Consider the following 15,274-nt stretch of genomic DNA (forward strand, 5'->3'; position numbering starts at 1 on the left):
GCCTTAATTGCGCTTCCTGCTTTTTTCGTGGATGGGACACAGATCCATTTGAAAGAAGCACAGAAAACCGTAGAGATTAAAGTGAAGTGCAGCCGGACTTGCGGGGTCTGGATGCGGTCACTTTGGTATTACCGAGACGTGTCCTTCGCCATCCTCCGTTCTTTCATCTCTACATTTCGGCCTGGAAGAGATGCTGGGAGCAACCAGTCTGTCATTAGTGGTAATCGTGCACATCGAATGAGGCGATTTTTCCCGGACTTCTGCGAGGAGGGCGGTACAGCACTCGTACGAGGAAAATGAAGAAACGTGATAAGTTAATGAACAGCCCCACAAAAACTAAAGGACCTGACCACAGAAAGTCTGCAAGTGCTCAAGTGCAACAACTAGACCAGCGGAGAAGTGAATCTTTTAAACACGCGATAACACGCCGAAAGGGTTTATTCTCATGGAGCTATTTTGTAAACAAGACTGTGCGAGCCTTTACGTATTTTGCTGGAGCACAGCATAAATCATTTCGATGGCTTTGGGATAACAGGGCTGAAGAACATGAGGTCAGTTTTTGTTTTGACTGCCAGACCCCACGATGCATTAAATCCTTCTCTGTCAGGGACACGGGAAGGACAAACCCAAGGCGCCCTTCACTTTTTTTTAATCAGTTTTAATATAAAAACAAGGTTGTACATTGCATGTTATGTTTAAGTCACAGACGTAAAACTTCACAAGAAGCTTGCGGAAAAAAAGCATGTTATCGGAAGTCTTAAAACGGGAAAAATCAGAATAAATCAATTCGGCAACAGTAAATTCACCGTGAAAAATACATGTGATAAAATTCATCTTTCCAAAGCTTTACAAAAGAAGAACATTTTTTTAAAACAGATTTCATGCCTTTATCAGTGTGGTTTGGTACTTCAATTCACTCTACACTAATCCATCTGTCACAGTACAGCGCCGCCTTGTGGCCAAAGCTGCAAATTGCAGTACATTTTGCATTAATACATGATAAAACATCCACTTTAATGCAGATAACCGTATTAAAAGTGACACAGTTCACTGTTCAACATTTCTATGTAAAAATACATAGAACATTAAAAAGTATCACACTCTGTTTTTACGAGTCCAAACAGTCCTGCCTTCTCTAGTCCTTCCATTATCCTCACACTCATCGTGAAGTGTTTAGTTCCCATATTTTAGAGTATGGAGTAAGATGCAGGCTTTTCATAAAAGGCCATAATTGTCTTTCAGTTGATATGATTCACAGCTTATGCTCACAGTTGGAATAAAATAAACATTCAAATTATTAAGGCAGCTGACAGGAATGTTTGCATTTCACAAGGGTTACAGAAGATGATGGAAAGTGCATTTACATGATATGAAAACATTTAAGTCAAAGAAACTGAGTCTCACTTGAGTTTCTTGTCTGTGTGCACCGTCACACTGCCTTGTGATGATCCTCTTCTCCACTCACAATGTTCCGCATAAGAGCACATCCTGCACTTCCACGCATCCTCGATGTCTACTCCTCTGGGTTCCCTCTGGCCGAACCAGAAGGAGAGGTAATGCCGAAGCTGCGCTCTCAACTGGTCTTCGTCAAACGGAACGTCCTGGCTCCCCACAATGTCGCCGGAGCCCTGGTGGCAGTACTCCAGCCGGAGCAGGTCGATGCAGGGTAGCTCGCAGTACTTCAGGTTGACCAGAAGCAGGTCCAACACGTCCCCGAAAGCGGCCACCCGGAAGCCAAGGTTCCTTGCGTGCTCCAACACCCCGGGCCCCAGCGCTCGCTCCAGACGCAGCTCCAGGTGCTCAACCACCTGGTCCCTGGACAGCGAGCCTCGGACCATGCCATCGAAGAGGAGCTTGTACAGGCCCACCTATGCCATGGGAGTAACAGCTGCAGGCATAATGCTGGCCGGGCCATACTAGCCTTCACGCTGAAGCATCTTCTATGCCTCCTCCGCATCTTTTATAAACTAGAGTTCATTGCGTTTTCAAATTCTGTTTCAACACAGCCGAATGCAAACCTTTTTTTTAAACATTTTAACCCTCCTCAATTCCACACAAGATCCAGACTGGAGTACTAATGCAAAAAAAAAAAGTTGGACGTTATTCTAACTTCACAGCGAAGTAAGAGCGTATGCATCCTTGCTGTGCTGCATTCTTATCGTAGCCAGGTAAGAAATGAGAGGAGGCAGCTCTAAATGCCTATAATGTTTGACATCACAAACCCTCGTGCGACGGAGGATGTGGCCCCACCTGTAAACGGTGACCCTTGGCCTGGGCTTCGCTGGGAAGGGATTTGTGTCTGCGTGTCTTCAGCTCATTCAGCACCAGTTCTCCCTTGTCACTGTAGCGCAGTTCATCTATGACACCCACCATAAAGACCCCCTCCAACATCCCAATCGCAGGCAGCTCTCGCACACAACACCCTGAAGCACAGAAAGAAGATGAGGAGGACCACAGCACATACAGCGGGAACGGTGGAACCAAACAGGAGGGAGGTCCGCGCACGAGGAGGAGCTCGAACTTCTCAGAGCCACCGAAACGCACATACGCGGCCTATTCTTGCAGCGGGGATTGACCGTGCAACAGCGGAGCGCAAGTTCTAGGCTGCGCGCGTGACTCGTACCGGTCTGCAAGGCTGAGATCATGCCCAGCAGGTTGAGGAACTTGACAGCCTGGCGGTCCTCCCTGGTGACGACGCACACCTGCACCACATCGTGAACCTCACGCTCTGGAGGAACACACAGAACGTTTCAAGAAAAATAACTTCTGTAAAATCGAGTCGTATCAAATTAACGTTTGACTTGAAAATGCTTCTAAGCGTTAACAGGCCTACTTACCTCGAGCAAGGTGAATACTGGCCCCCGCCTTGACTTCCGCACGCTCCTTCTCTGCCTTCAGCACAAGAGGGTACTCGAACCCATAAAGCACCTGCAGCTCACACCAAGACTGGCCGCACACCTCCGTCACCTTCAAGTATCGGCGGCAGCAGCGCTCCATCGGGCTGCGGCCAGACAAATCCCTTTTCCTTTTCCTTTTCCGAGCCGGAGAAGGGCCGGGCCCTGGCTCCGACCCCGCCGCAAGAGTCCCACCGGCTGCGCTGCAAACAAGCGTCTCAGTTAATATACAGTATATTATCCATATATACTGATGTTGTGAATATTACAGATTATGGCGATCTAGTACAACTAGAGAAAAGGACACAGATTGCACTATGCTGGAACTGGATAAAAACCAGCAGCCTGCTTTGAATGATGTCTGGGGTGTTCGCTAAATGTTCTTTTTCACATGCACAAATGCTGGCCAGGGTTAGGAAAGTGTAAAAGGAAGCGTAAAGTTGACCTGCGTTGAGCTGCTTTGGGGCAACTTTGCAGGTAGACGGGTGTTTCAGAGAGGAAACCATCCATCGACGCAAATGTACTATTAAATTACCAGACCAGAGTATCCGACTGCAGCGTGCGGGAATCGCTTCAAACAGAGATGACGATTCTGTTGATCAGTTACTAGCTCCGTGAAGCTTACCCCCCTACAAACAGCACAAATGAAAAAAAAAAACGAAAAAAAAAAACCTTATGATTCGTTAGTGCTACATTTGTGCTGCAAAAATCTGCATTTGTGCCGTTGCAGTTTGAGATATTAACATTAATTTTTTTTCGGAAGTGACGTCACTCCGGCCCTCCGCAACGCTCCAGGAATTCGAATTCGGGCTCATTCGTCTGTGCAACATTCGCGCTCGTTTGTGCCGTTCCAACCGCGGTTCTATCTCTGTTACTTTTGGAGAAAATAGGGGTTGTTTACACGGCACGTGACGTCACCAGCCCCCCTACAACGCCGCAGACACTTGAATTGGGCCTCATTCGTTAGTGCTACACTTGTGCCGATTCGTGCCGTTCGAACCGCAGTCCTATCTGTTTTAAATTTTTAAATAAAGGATAATATTTCATGTGACATCACCCGGAACCGTGAAGTTGGCCCTCCTACAAACGGCACAAATAAAGAAATGCATATTTTTTGTTAGTGCTACATTTGTGCCATTCAAACCATCTCTTAATATCAAGGTATATTCCACGTGATATCACTGCGGTATTTCAGATTTCAGGTATGACTTGCAGTCCATATAATACTACTGCCTAGTTTTACGTGTCCCACTTCACTCACCGGTCCATGTTGCGGTCGAACACGAGGGAAAAACTGCTGCTGCTCAACGAACAGAGTTGATTCACCCCAGGTCGACACGATGAGCGGGACAAAATCACAGCTGTTAACGTTGATGTTTTCTTTTTTTAATGAAAAACAGAACTGACGAAATGTACAAATGCACCGCAATGTTTCCAGCGTCCTGTACACGCAACATGTGTGTGGTTCTGTGAAACAATGCCGACGTAACAGAAAACACGAATAAATAAATGAACACGTGCTGGGAAACTGCTCATTCTCTCGCTCCTGTTTGGAAGTTATTCTGTGTGTGGACGGTCACATCTCTCCCGTCCTCCGCTAAAGTAGCGCTCGGACCCTGATCCGGCCTCATTCTGTGGTATATGGTGTTTGTGTATAGCTGTTCGATGTGAAGTTTCTTTACGTGTCGTTTTCTTCATTGCAAATTTATACCGTCGGTAATGAATACAGATAATAAAACACATTTCAATGGTATAATAGCCGTCGGTGATGTCACATAGACTCCCTCCCCCACCAAAAGGATGCTGGATCCTTGTAAATACTTGTTTTATTTCGGCAGGTTCAGCTACAGCATAGCGTCGCTTTGATTTTTCTGCTTGTTAAAGTATTGCGATAGTTCTAATATTTCGATTAACAATCTCCTCCCTGAACAGGGTAAGTAAGATTGGTTTAAGATAGTTTAAGTTTTCATACATAACTTAATTTTTCCTCAAAATTCCCAAAAATAGTTTCCAAATACTTTGTGAAGTTGTGTTTTTCGGTGTCATGCTTGTAATTTCGACTATAAGTTCTTAGCTGCGAAATGATTTCCCTATATTAAAGAAAAAAAAATTAGAAAGGTTTTCACTCGCTCTACAGAAGTTCCCCAAACACCTGCATTTGCTCCAAGGCCCAGGAGACACTGTTCACTTCTCCAATGCAGCGGTATATTACCGATCTCTCAAGGTAGGGAAGACAAACACGAACTGTTACGTTAAAAAGTAAAAATTGATTTTTGTAATTACAATGCACCTGAACTCCATGTCTGCCTGCTCTTATTAAACATATACCGCATGTAGAACTGGACAAATGCACTGTTAGAGGTGCTACAGATGAGCCACTTGTACTCTGTAACAAACGCCTAGATCATCAAAAGTTCTCAAGGAGGGCATAGTGAGAGTCATTCTTGAGAAGTCCAGATGTTGTGAAGGACGGCAAAATTGCTGTTCCTTCACACAAGGTGTGGATGGACTTGAGTGGACAGCTAAATTGTAACATGTCCTCCAAGGCTCAGTATACATTAGTTAGAGGGAACACATAATTTGTGGCGTGAACTTGGTTCGGAATTTGTGGGCACAAACCAAACCCCTGAACCAGTTGAGGGTGAAAAAGATGTGGGTATGTGCAGCTCTGGACATAGCAGTTAGACAGAGCAAAATTTTGAGGCATATGAGGTGGACCTCCCACGTGAGAAGTGGCAAAAAATAATTCCAGAACCTGGTACTTACAGTTGCAAAGACAGCAAGTGTATTGAAGGTCGCAATTACAAGGTGCTACAGCATGGTGCTTGGAGTCATATGATCAATGAAGGAATTCGGTGTGGGGGGGGGGAAGAAAAAAAAAAAAATTTCCTCTCTACCTGGATCTTTAAAAGGGCAAAGGTGTTCCCATCAGCTCCAAATAATTACCTGGAAATTCATGGGTACTGTAAGGGATGCAAAGCTCGCCTCTTCACGTACTGTGAAAACAAACCATACTCTGGCAGACCACTGACTCTCAGGTGTGAAGTGCATAACAGATGTGAACATCTCCACTCTGTCTGACAAAAAGAAAACTCTCAGGGGAGTTGCGTGTTCATATTTCCATTGCGTTGCATGAGGGCAAAAAACAACCAAATACACGGCGTACCTCCGAAGCTCTGAGGCTCATGGATGTAGATGATGCAGAGCCATTTACATACTTTGGATTTTCCACATAAAGCGGAACAGTAATAGAGAGATCATGAAGTGTTTGTCAAAGACCCTCTTATTTCAGCCCTTCATATGAAATACACACATCCCTACTTTGGCAGCGTTCATGACATTGGTCTTGACAAATTCTACGTACACTACTGGACAACATCGCAATTGCATGTCTATAAAATGGAGGTTATTTAAAAAAAAAAAAAAAAAAAACATTCAACTGCTGTTGCTTTGGATGGCACAGGTTCATTGGTCACAAAAGTGAAGCGACCTCAGGGTGTGTCGGGGCACATTTTTTTGTACCAAGGCCTGTTAATACCACGTAGCAAAGAAGAAGCCATGAAAGTTCCTGTGCTCCAGATGTTGTCAGAAGAGCATAACATCAATGCTATATCTTTCTGGCTAACAGAATGAACACAAAAAGAAACAATCTGTGATTTTTCTCTTGCCTTACTAGGAGGCACAGTGAGGGCTTTCACGCCACATCGAGATTTGTTGACATATATTAACCGGTGCTTTGGAGCGCTGCAGGGAAACACGGCTTCCAAACTGGCACCATGCTTTATCGCAGTTGACGTTGCACGTTGCGTCAAGCTTGTCACCAGGTGAGACTGTCTGAGGAGAAGGAGGAGGAGGAGAGTGAGAGAGTTCTACATGAGATAAATAGCACAGTTCGCAATGTCAGCGTCACTTGCCGAGGCTAAAGATCTTAAGGCCATTTTTGTAGTTGCCTTGAGTGAAGCCGAAGACAGTGTTGAGGGTGGAAAGCTTGTAATGTCTGAGACACGCAAAGTCTTTCTGAAGAAAAGATTTACTAAAGGACGTGAGGCTTTGCCACTGAACTGCTTGAGGAAGATGAAGGTGAAGGAAACCTTGAGGAATGTCCAACAGCACTGAAAGAATGGGTGGTGAACTTGCGTGAAGAATGCAAGTTGTTAGCTGTTGACAGCGGTGACAGAGATAACTTGCATTTTTTTTTACCCAAGATTGTTCCTCATGTCAACAAACTTTGCGGTTATCTGCCACTCTGGACAGGGATAATGGTTCCACTGTTTAACAATGCAAATCTCACTGCAAGTTCTGCTAGCGTGGAGGCGAGATTCAAAAATCTGGAACATTCTGTTCTGAAGCATGAAACTCTGCCACTGACAATTGACAAGTTCCTTATTGACCATTTAAAATTCATTGAAGGGCGCATGAGAATATCTGTGGGACAAAACGAGGTGTCCCAGAGGGCCCAACCTGTTGCCTGTGATGGGGAATTGGACACAGCAGATGCTGAAACGGGTAAAAATCAGGACTCGGTTTACCCACCAAATGACAGGGCAGTCGAAAACTGGAGAGAACTTGGCCTTCCACCCAAGAAATGAAAAAACACATACTTAACCCCTTGTTGAGTGGTTGCATGCAGACTCGTCAACAGAGGTGAAAAATGTACAACTAGGTTTGCTGCATACATGCAGTCGGTATTACAGCAGGTTAGAGCAGAGCGCAACATCTCAACTGTCGTTTCCAACGTGTTGGCAGGAGCGCCCAGCATGGTAGCAAAGACCAAATGCTCTTCAAAGTCTTGTGTCAGCAGACCAAGACACACTGAAGACAAGAGGAGTGTCAGCACTTCAAGCGGCAATTGAAAAACACATTCATTTAGACAAATGCAAGTGTCTCTCCCATATCCACAACGTGGAAGACACTCCACGGGACATGCAGTTTTTTGACCCCACCTGTTTCACAGCACATTCTCACGCACAGCAGAAGACACCCCGAAAACTGGACGGCGCCTTTGTGTTGGCGCCGACATTGGCGTTTGGCCAGTTGGAGAAACAGAAGGCACCGACTAACTCTGGAGACACATTCCTGGAAGATCAGCTGTCCCAGTTTCCTCACCACCTTCACTTAGATGGGGAACACTTCATGTTAAGAGGTGTCATAGCATTTTGCCAACCACCAACTAAATGTTCCCTACGGCATACTGCAAAAGGTCTGATTTCACCTTGGAAAAACACGATGACTTGTCAAAGGCTACGACTGTCACGAATGCCCATCTCAAGGTTTGCCCACACTGTGCTCCACACTAAAGAGTAGCTCTGTTACTGCTAATAGATGTCATGTCTGCTGAAAATCACTTTCCTCAAAGGTTCCCAATCACATAACACCTTGCACTTTACTGTTGTTGTTATTTGTTTTAAGCAATTTCCCAGCACATGTTCATTTATTTATTCGTGCTTTCTCTAGTTACATTGCCATTGTTTCACAGAACCACACGTGTTGTGTGTATTATACTATAGGACGCTGGAAACATTGCAGTGCATGCCATTTGTACATTTCTTCAGTCGTGTTGTTCATTTTTTTTTTTTTTTTAAAAAAAGAAAACCTCAACGTTAATCAACTGTGTTTTTTCCCCACTGGGTGCATCAACACTGTTCATTGAACAGCAGCAGTTTTGTCCCCCGCCGTGTATTCGACCGCAGCGTGGACCGGTGAGTGAAGTGGGAGACGTAAAACTAGGTAGTAGTATTAATTTATTATGGACTGTCACTGTAAGTCATACGTACATGAATATCGCCAGAAATAACGTGTCACATCATCGCTACTGAAATCTGGAAATATCGCAGTGATATCACGTGGAATATACCTTGATTGAAGATGGTTCGATTCGAATGGCACAAATCGGCACAAATCAAATGTAGCACTAACGAAAAATATGGATTTCTTTATTTGTGCCGTTTGCGGGGGGGCAACTTCACGGTTCAAGGTGACGTCACATGAAATTTTATCCTTATATTAAAATTTAACTTTTTTAAAAAAAAAAGTAAAGCAGATAGGACCGCCGTTCGAACGGCACAAATACAGGCTAGCACTGTGAGTGTGAGCCCCAATGCGAGTTTCCGGTATTGTATCGGCTGGACTCTGGAGAGAGGTCACGTGCCGTGTAAACAACCATGTTTATCTCCTGAAGATTGGCAAAGAAATGTGATTGCGGACAGCTCATTTCTACCCGGACAATCTTACAGAGTTCATACACTGTTACAGTGAGTGACTTTTGGGGCCTCTCAACAAATCTGTATGACATAGTTTATTATCATAATAAATACACATATGGCATATGATATGCCATGGCAACAAACAACAACTCTGGCTGGTTAGTCTCGGAAGATTTGCGAATTTCGTATGAGGCTACAAGTTACAAGCGTTAAAAATTTAACTTTACACGTCTTTGGCAGCGTCGGGTCTTCCGCCGCTTCTTGCGAGATGCTCTGACTCCAAGTTGAGCAGTTCTGCGTCACTAATGTCCTCCAAAGCGCTCGAAGCTCCCGTTTTCTCCGCCATCTGCGATTCGGCGGGCAGCTCGATTTCTACGTCCGTCACCCTTTGCGTTTGAGTCGCCGGGATTCTACCTTCACTTGCTCATCAGCGTTACTTCTGCGCGAAGCTCTGTTGTTTCGCTTCATGTGCCGCGCAGGCGTCATGCCCGGACACTCCCACCCTGGTCACGCCCACCCTGGCCACGCCCATATGTAGTCCTGCGCAACAAAAATGGCGTCTTGTTTACGCGGACTCAGCGCAGAAGGGCTCATTTTTGATGAGAATATGAATTTAGAGAAGTCGTTACTGAACTGAAAATGCTGCGTTTTTTTTTAAACTGAGGATACTGGTGTTTCTCGGCTGCAGATTATTTCATAATCTGAAAGTTTTGTTTGGTAGAATCCGATTGGGGAAACGGTTGCCATGGAGAAGCGTCGCCTGTTGGCGCACAAACGCCGCGCGCACTCGTACTAGACATGGCGAATTGCTTTTTCTACAAAATCAAAACAACCTGTACTTTTTAAACCATTTTTATAAAACACCAAGTACTTTAACAACAGATCGTATTTTTTGGGTGCTTAAAGGCTCTCCGTTTGAAATTAAATAAATTTAGACTAATCGGATGGCTTCACGTTACCAACGACCTCTTCGTTTGCAACACAGAAATGCTCCTTCGTTTTTGCATCAGCAATTACTTTTAACCTTTATAAAATGTTGAAATTACGGATAGTTCAGAAAAGTTTGGAAACACAGTGGTGCGTGAGCTGGAGAAAGTTCTGGAGAAAAAATGTCTGAAATGAGCCTTTTCGGAGAGTCTGATTTTGCTGTAGCACAGAACTGCTGCCAAGAACCTCTAACATCCATGACTAAAGAAAAGGAGAAAAAGAAAAAACACAAGCAAAAAGGACAAAAGAAGCCAGTCCGTGAAGGTCAAAAAAGGAGTTACATCAGCACACCTTCGAACTCAGATACAGGTATGTTTCAGAGTTCAGCAAAATGAAGTGAAGAACTAATCATTACCAGTTAACAGTTACTACATGGAATTATGCTCAGTGCGAGAGAAAAATGCATAGACATGGGAGAAAAGATGAACATGTCCTCCCTAAATTTGTGTGAACCCCCACTGAGAGCGAGTGATAATATTTACTGCCCACTCAATACCTGACAACATTTTGTTCCTCTATGCTATAAAGCTGATTGCAGTTAACCTGTTTCATTTTTAATGTACTAGATAAGGCCCAAACAGAGAAAGGCCTCATGACACAGATGAAGGCAACGGTGAAGGGACACAGTGACCCGCAGACTAAGATCAAAGGTCAGTCCAAATTCGGGGCATCTAGAGGGACCAAGAGAACCCAGAAGCACAAGGAGGAAGCAGCTGCAAAGCCAGAGGAGACCATAGCTTGCTTGCCTGGGGGTGAGGAAGATCTCAGCACTCTGATCCAGGAAAGTCTGAGGTGGGCAAGTGTCTTGGAGGACCCTGTGGCTGAACAGCGGAGGATAGAGATTTACAAAGCCAATCGCAGGAAGCGTTACCTGGCCGCACTGCGCAAACCGCCGAGCGACAGCCGCGTAACAGGAGCAGACTGGCCCTGCTCTCAGTGACCAGGTCGGCACAAGCGAAGCACCACTCACATCGTTCACACTGTCATCTCTAGGTAGATTTTCCTTTCAACTGCCTACTTTCAGGGACCTGCTTCTTTTGAGGCTTTTGGAGATGTTTATACGTGCTATGGCTCCAGAGTGAAATGAGTTGTCAGTCATTCATGCCTGACGTTTCTTTGTCACTAAATAAAACCAATGTAATGATCTGAAATGTTGAAACCTAGATAATTTTGATATTTATATGTAATCTTTTGATGTGGACACAAAAAATACAATGTAACCATACTGAATTTCTCCAGCAGGAGGTACTGTTACCACACAGACAGTAACACTCTTCATGAACAAGATTTTTTAAATGAATGAGTAAATGAAACTTTTTGTTTATCCTAGAGGGAAATTCACTTTGGGTGCAGCAGCATACAAAGTATAACATACACACACACACACACATAAAGTAACCAGACATAAATAAGTAGAAAAATAAGTTAGCAAGTGCAATAAGTTGAAAAGAAATGTTAACAAGTGAATAAACTGACAAACATTTAGATGTAGCAGAGGGGGGAAGTGGATAGAAGTGAGACGATGAGTGAAGTGAGGGTGGCGCAGGGTGCATTGGGATACAGGGCAGGTTAGCATCCCTAAGGCATTAAGAGGTTACATCCTTTGGAATGTGAAGACTCACCTTAGAGGCTGATGGCTGCTTGTAGAAACAACCTCCTATAATGCTTCTTAAAGCACAACTGGACCATTGTGTTGCTGAAAGTGCCCCTATGCTTTATTATAGTGGTGTGCAGAGGGTGCGAGTCATTGTCCGGACCATAGACCAGAGTTAATTCAGAATCCGTCTCTGTGTGACCTCCATCAGGGAGTCCAGCTTCACTCCCAAGGCTGAGCCAGCATTCCCGATTAATCTTTTGAGTCTGTTTCCATCACCTGTGGTAATAAGACTGCCCAGCATTCCCCTGCAGTAAAGATGGCACCAGCTACAACCGGCTGGTAGAATATCTGCAGCTGTGACTTGCACAACCCAAAGGACCTGAGACTCATCACAGAGTGAAGGCATCTCTGTCCTTCCATTTATCAGTTGGTATATTTGGAAACAGAAAAGCCACGAGTCCACTGACCGTTGTTAATAGTTTTATTGGAAAGACAACATTCAAACATTAAAAATCCATTAAGTGCATACCACATGAAAGCATTCAGACAATACTAAAATGTGAAATCATTGATCTATGGATGCAGTTGTTAAATTACACATATTTGCATTTACTCCCAATATCGGTGTGGATGGTTCTATTTCCAGTAGTGTACTTTGTGAATATGTGAAACGTTTTGCATAATTTTCAGTGGAAAAAAAAAAAAAAAATTCTCAAAACCACTAAATACTGCACTACACTAACAACTGCAGGCCAACAAAAATATCTGACTTCACTCAACCTTCAGCATCACTGCAACATTACAAAAACCACAGGTCATACCACACATTCACTTATTTTCAGTTCCACTCCACTCTTCGCAAAGCATCCATCGTTACATATATACATGTTTTCGGATGTGCAAACACATCGTTCATATCCAACCAGGCGAAAGAATCAGTTTGTGACAATACTCAGCTTGCCAGTTAGAAGCACATCTGCCAAAAAGGGGGAGTAAAAGACGCCGGCAATGAGTGAGTAACCCGCGCGCAGTGTCTCGAGAGTGAAAACGTCAAGCGGTGTCTTCTCCTTCACTCGGATTCTCTCCGTCGAGCTGTAGCCGCTGGGATGTTGGCATCGGAGCCCGATCGATGAGCCAACCGCTCATTAACCCACACGCAGTTCTCCTGCACACAGAAGCGCGCCCCCGTCTCCGGCTTCCAGCTCCACGCTGGACAGGAAGCGCTTGGCCAGCCGTCGGGAGTCGTAGTGCAGCTCGGTGGTGAACACGGCCCGGGTGCGTTTCGGGTACACGATAGTGGTGCTCCGGTAGCGCTGCGGTCGCTGGCAGGGCTCGAGCTCCAGCCGGGTGACGTAGTGTCGCCACGTGCTGTCCGGCAGCGCGAGGACCGTCTGGCTGCAGCGCTCGAGCCGCAGTCCTGTGGGCTGTAGGCGCACGTTGTGGATAAAGTGGCGTTCGGAGTCGTAGCGCACCGAGGATGTGTATCTGACATCGGCAAAACAAGCGACTTCGTTACCTTTCATTTAACTCACTCAGATTTAATCACCTTGAGGGTTTCAAAAGCAAATTTAACAAATTATTTACCAATTCATGCAACAGGTTTTTTATTCCTGCATCGCTAAGGCACTGCAGCAAGAAACCAGGCAGGCGTAACTACTGCCCTTTAGTGTTTAGAATTTAAAACAAACCAACTTTTATCTGCAATTCCTTTTTACAAAAACATCATGCAGATGGAAATCGAACTTTGCTAAAGACAACGAATCAAGAGCAATGGAACTTGAGATACAAGAGACGGGGGGAAATTACCGGACTTCTTTGGGAGGCAAAGGGTCCAACTCTATTCCCTCTCCATAGGACAGAGGACAGAGCTGAGTAACGGGCCCGTAGCCGTAGGAACCACGAGCCTGTCAGGTTTCAAACGAAAAAAAAAAAAAAAACAGCTTGTGTGAGTGAGTGTAGGTGACAACGAGAAGAAAGGAACCGAAATGAATGGATACAAGCAGCCTTTTCATTTATTCATTTCAAACGGGCTGTTTATTATCTCTAGCAGGTCACGTCTACCCGTTGTCCCGTCAGTCAGTGTTTACTTTGCTTTAGCACCAGGCAGTTTGTATTTATCCTCAAGACAGAGCTGTTCGTAAAATGCGGCAACGCTACGAATTTCAGCTATTTTTCCTGAAGCTGCCGCGCGATACTATGACGTGAACGCGCATTCTGGAGGCCGTTTTGGGCAGTGCGAGCACCAGACATGCCACTCACTGTACTTAAGCACAGCAGAAACACTGAAAGCGACGGCTACCAGCTGCGCTCCTCGTCTCTCCTCTTCCGGAAGCAGCCCCGCGAGCGCCTTGTCGGGAGCCACCGAGAGCAGCCACGCGCCGGGGCTCGGGCTCTGACTCGGACTCGGGCTGGGGGGCAGTCCGGAGTCGGGGCTGTCCAGCGTCCTTTCCGTCTTGCAGCTCATCTCCAGCAGGGGATCATCCTCGGACACATTCTGCAAGTTCAGCCTGCCCACCATTGTCACTCACTGAGCTTGAAATTGAATGAACCTGTTAAGGTTTGTGCTGCATTACACTGCAGTCTTTTTTTAACTACGATTTTTAATGGAAAGTTTTCATTAACAGTTAAAATCAATACACGCAGCACAAGGTCAGGTGAGCACTCACTCTACGGGTCTCTTAACAAGTGTAAATGACCGCACAGGTGGGACGCTCGTGGTTCCTGCCTGGCTCTCCTCGATGTGCTAAGCTCCATAAAGCAGAGAAGAAAATGCATCTAAAATGTTCTCCGTGAGGGAATCCACTGCTGGGCGCAGCGAACAGCGTCTCTCGCAGTCGGACTCATCGTCTCACCGATGGCCTCCGCGCGGACGCTCCGCCGGAGCTCCTTTTCGCCCGCGTGCGCGCGCGCCCGCTCCTCTGTCAAGGGCGCGCATCCTTTTACCAGAAGCGCCGCGCAAGGAAACGCCTTTAAAACTGCCTCTTTCTGCCGATTGGAGTTCCACACTCTGGGGGGGGGGGGGGGGGGGGGGGGGCGAAAGAAAAACCCAAAGACAAATATACCGGAAATCCTTTCCCTTCCGCGAATCCCTTTTCTATCAGACAGGGAAATGTTTAATGAATGTTAATGTGTACAGTATACTGTACATAAACTGGCACTTAACTGCCCTACTAACTGTACCTTGTTCCAATGTAGGACACAGACATTCCTGGAAAACAAGCCTTCTCATCCATTTATTCTAGGGCTTCACCAAGCTCACAAAGGGTGTTGCGAAACGTGAGGACACTTTTCAAAACCCTGCTCGGAAGAGTAAATTCCATTTCCTGCACTCAAAAAGACAGCAAGAACTTTTTAGACTGACACAGGCCCATCAAGTGCTGTTACGTCCACAGCTGTTAAACTTGTACCTAATGCCACATTTGTTATATATTCCTGTAGTCCAGCTATTCTTTTGGAAAAATTACATTGTATAAGGCATTATACACATTTGTTTAATCTGCATGTTAAAGAGATGGTACTACAGTCTTGGTACAAGTCCACCATTAGTACGTTTTTAAAACTATGCAGAAAACACAGCAAAATTACAGTGTAAG

At 45.3% G+C, this 15,274-nt stretch overlaps 3 protein-coding genes across 4 annotated transcripts; 1 reads left to right on the forward strand and 2 right to left on the reverse strand.

Annotated features, from left to right (window-relative positions):
- Positions 1–794: 794 nt before the first annotated feature.
- On the reverse strand, positions 795–9,573 carry exo5 (exonuclease 5). Of its 2 annotated transcripts, none has more exons than XM_018732607.2 (5): positions 9,325–9,573; positions 2,838–3,097; positions 2,624–2,728; positions 2,251–2,423; positions 795–1,868 (listed from the first exon to the last, which is right to left on the reverse strand). In XM_018732607.2, the coding sequence occupies exons 1-5, from the start codon at positions 9,441–9,443 to the stop codon at positions 1,401–1,403; spliced, it is 1,125 nt and encodes a 374-aa protein (XP_018588123.1). In that variant the 5' UTR covers positions 9,444–9,573; the 3' UTR covers positions 795–1,400. The 2 variants fall into 2 exon arrangements, with proteins under 2 accessions (XP_018588123.1, XP_029111270.1); XM_029255437.1 differs by having other exon boundaries at positions 9,512–9,553.
- Positions 9,574–9,649: 76 nt separating this feature from the next.
- Positions 9,650–11,453, forward strand: liat1 (ligand of ATE1). Its single transcript, XM_018732606.2, has 2 exons — positions 9,650–10,393; positions 10,651–11,453. Exons 1-2 carry the CDS (start codon positions 10,207–10,209, stop codon positions 11,022–11,024), a joined length of 561 nt encoding a protein of 186 aa, XP_018588122.2. The 5' UTR covers positions 9,650–10,206; the 3' UTR covers positions 11,025–11,453.
- Positions 11,454–12,150: 697 nt separating this feature from the next.
- rflnb (refilin B) lies at positions 12,151–14,206 on the reverse strand. The gene is made up of 3 exons (XM_018732604.2): positions 13,981–14,206; positions 13,488–13,585; positions 12,151–13,166 (listed from the first exon to the last, which is right to left on the reverse strand). The coding sequence occupies exons 1-3, from the start codon at positions 14,197–14,199 to the stop codon at positions 12,827–12,829; spliced, it is 657 nt and encodes a 218-aa protein (XP_018588120.1). The 5' UTR covers positions 14,200–14,206; the 3' UTR covers positions 12,151–12,826.
- Between the last annotated feature and the right edge of the window lie 1,068 nt (positions 14,207–15,274).

The sequence above is a fragment of the Scleropages formosus genome, chromosome 10 (genome assembly GCF_900964775.1).
Source record: "Scleropages formosus chromosome 10, fSclFor1.1, whole genome shotgun sequence".
Lineage (NCBI taxonomy): Eukaryota > Metazoa > Chordata > Actinopteri > Osteoglossiformes > Osteoglossidae > Scleropages > Scleropages formosus.

Bases quoted from the DNA above. Each gene is read 5' to 3' on its own strand.
- exo5 (XM_018732607.2), bottom strand. From the start codon at position 9,443: ATGGCGGAGAAAACGGGAGCTTCGAGCGCTTTGGAGGACATTAGTGAC. The intron at 3,098-9,324 runs GTAAAGTTAAAT...GCTTGTTTGCAG, and splicing joins CCCGACGCTGCCAAAGACGT to CGCAGCCGGTGGGACTCTTG. The intron at 1,869-2,250 runs GTGGGGCCACAT...CCCATGGCATAG, and splicing joins CCAAGGGTCACCGTTTACAG to GTGGGCCTGTACAAGCTCCT.
- liat1 (XM_018732606.2), top strand. From the start codon at position 10,207: ATGTCTGAAATGAGCCTTTTCGGAGAGTCTGATTTTGCTGTAGCACAG. The intron at 10,394-10,650 runs GTATGTTTCAGA...TTAATGTACTAG, and splicing joins ACCTTCGAACTCAGATACAG to ATAAGGCCCAAACAGAGAAA.
- rflnb (XM_018732604.2), bottom strand. From the start codon at position 14,199: ATGGTGGGCAGGCTGAACTTGCAGAATGTGTCCGAGGATGATCCCCTG. The intron at 13,586-13,980 runs GTAGCCGTCGCT...GAAACCTGACAG, and splicing joins AGAGACGAGGAGCGCAGCTG to GCTCGTGGTTCCTACGGCTA. The intron at 13,167-13,487 runs GTAATTTCCCCC...TGCCGATGTCAG, and splicing joins TTGCCTCCCAAAGAAGTCCG to ATACACATCCTCGGTGCGCT.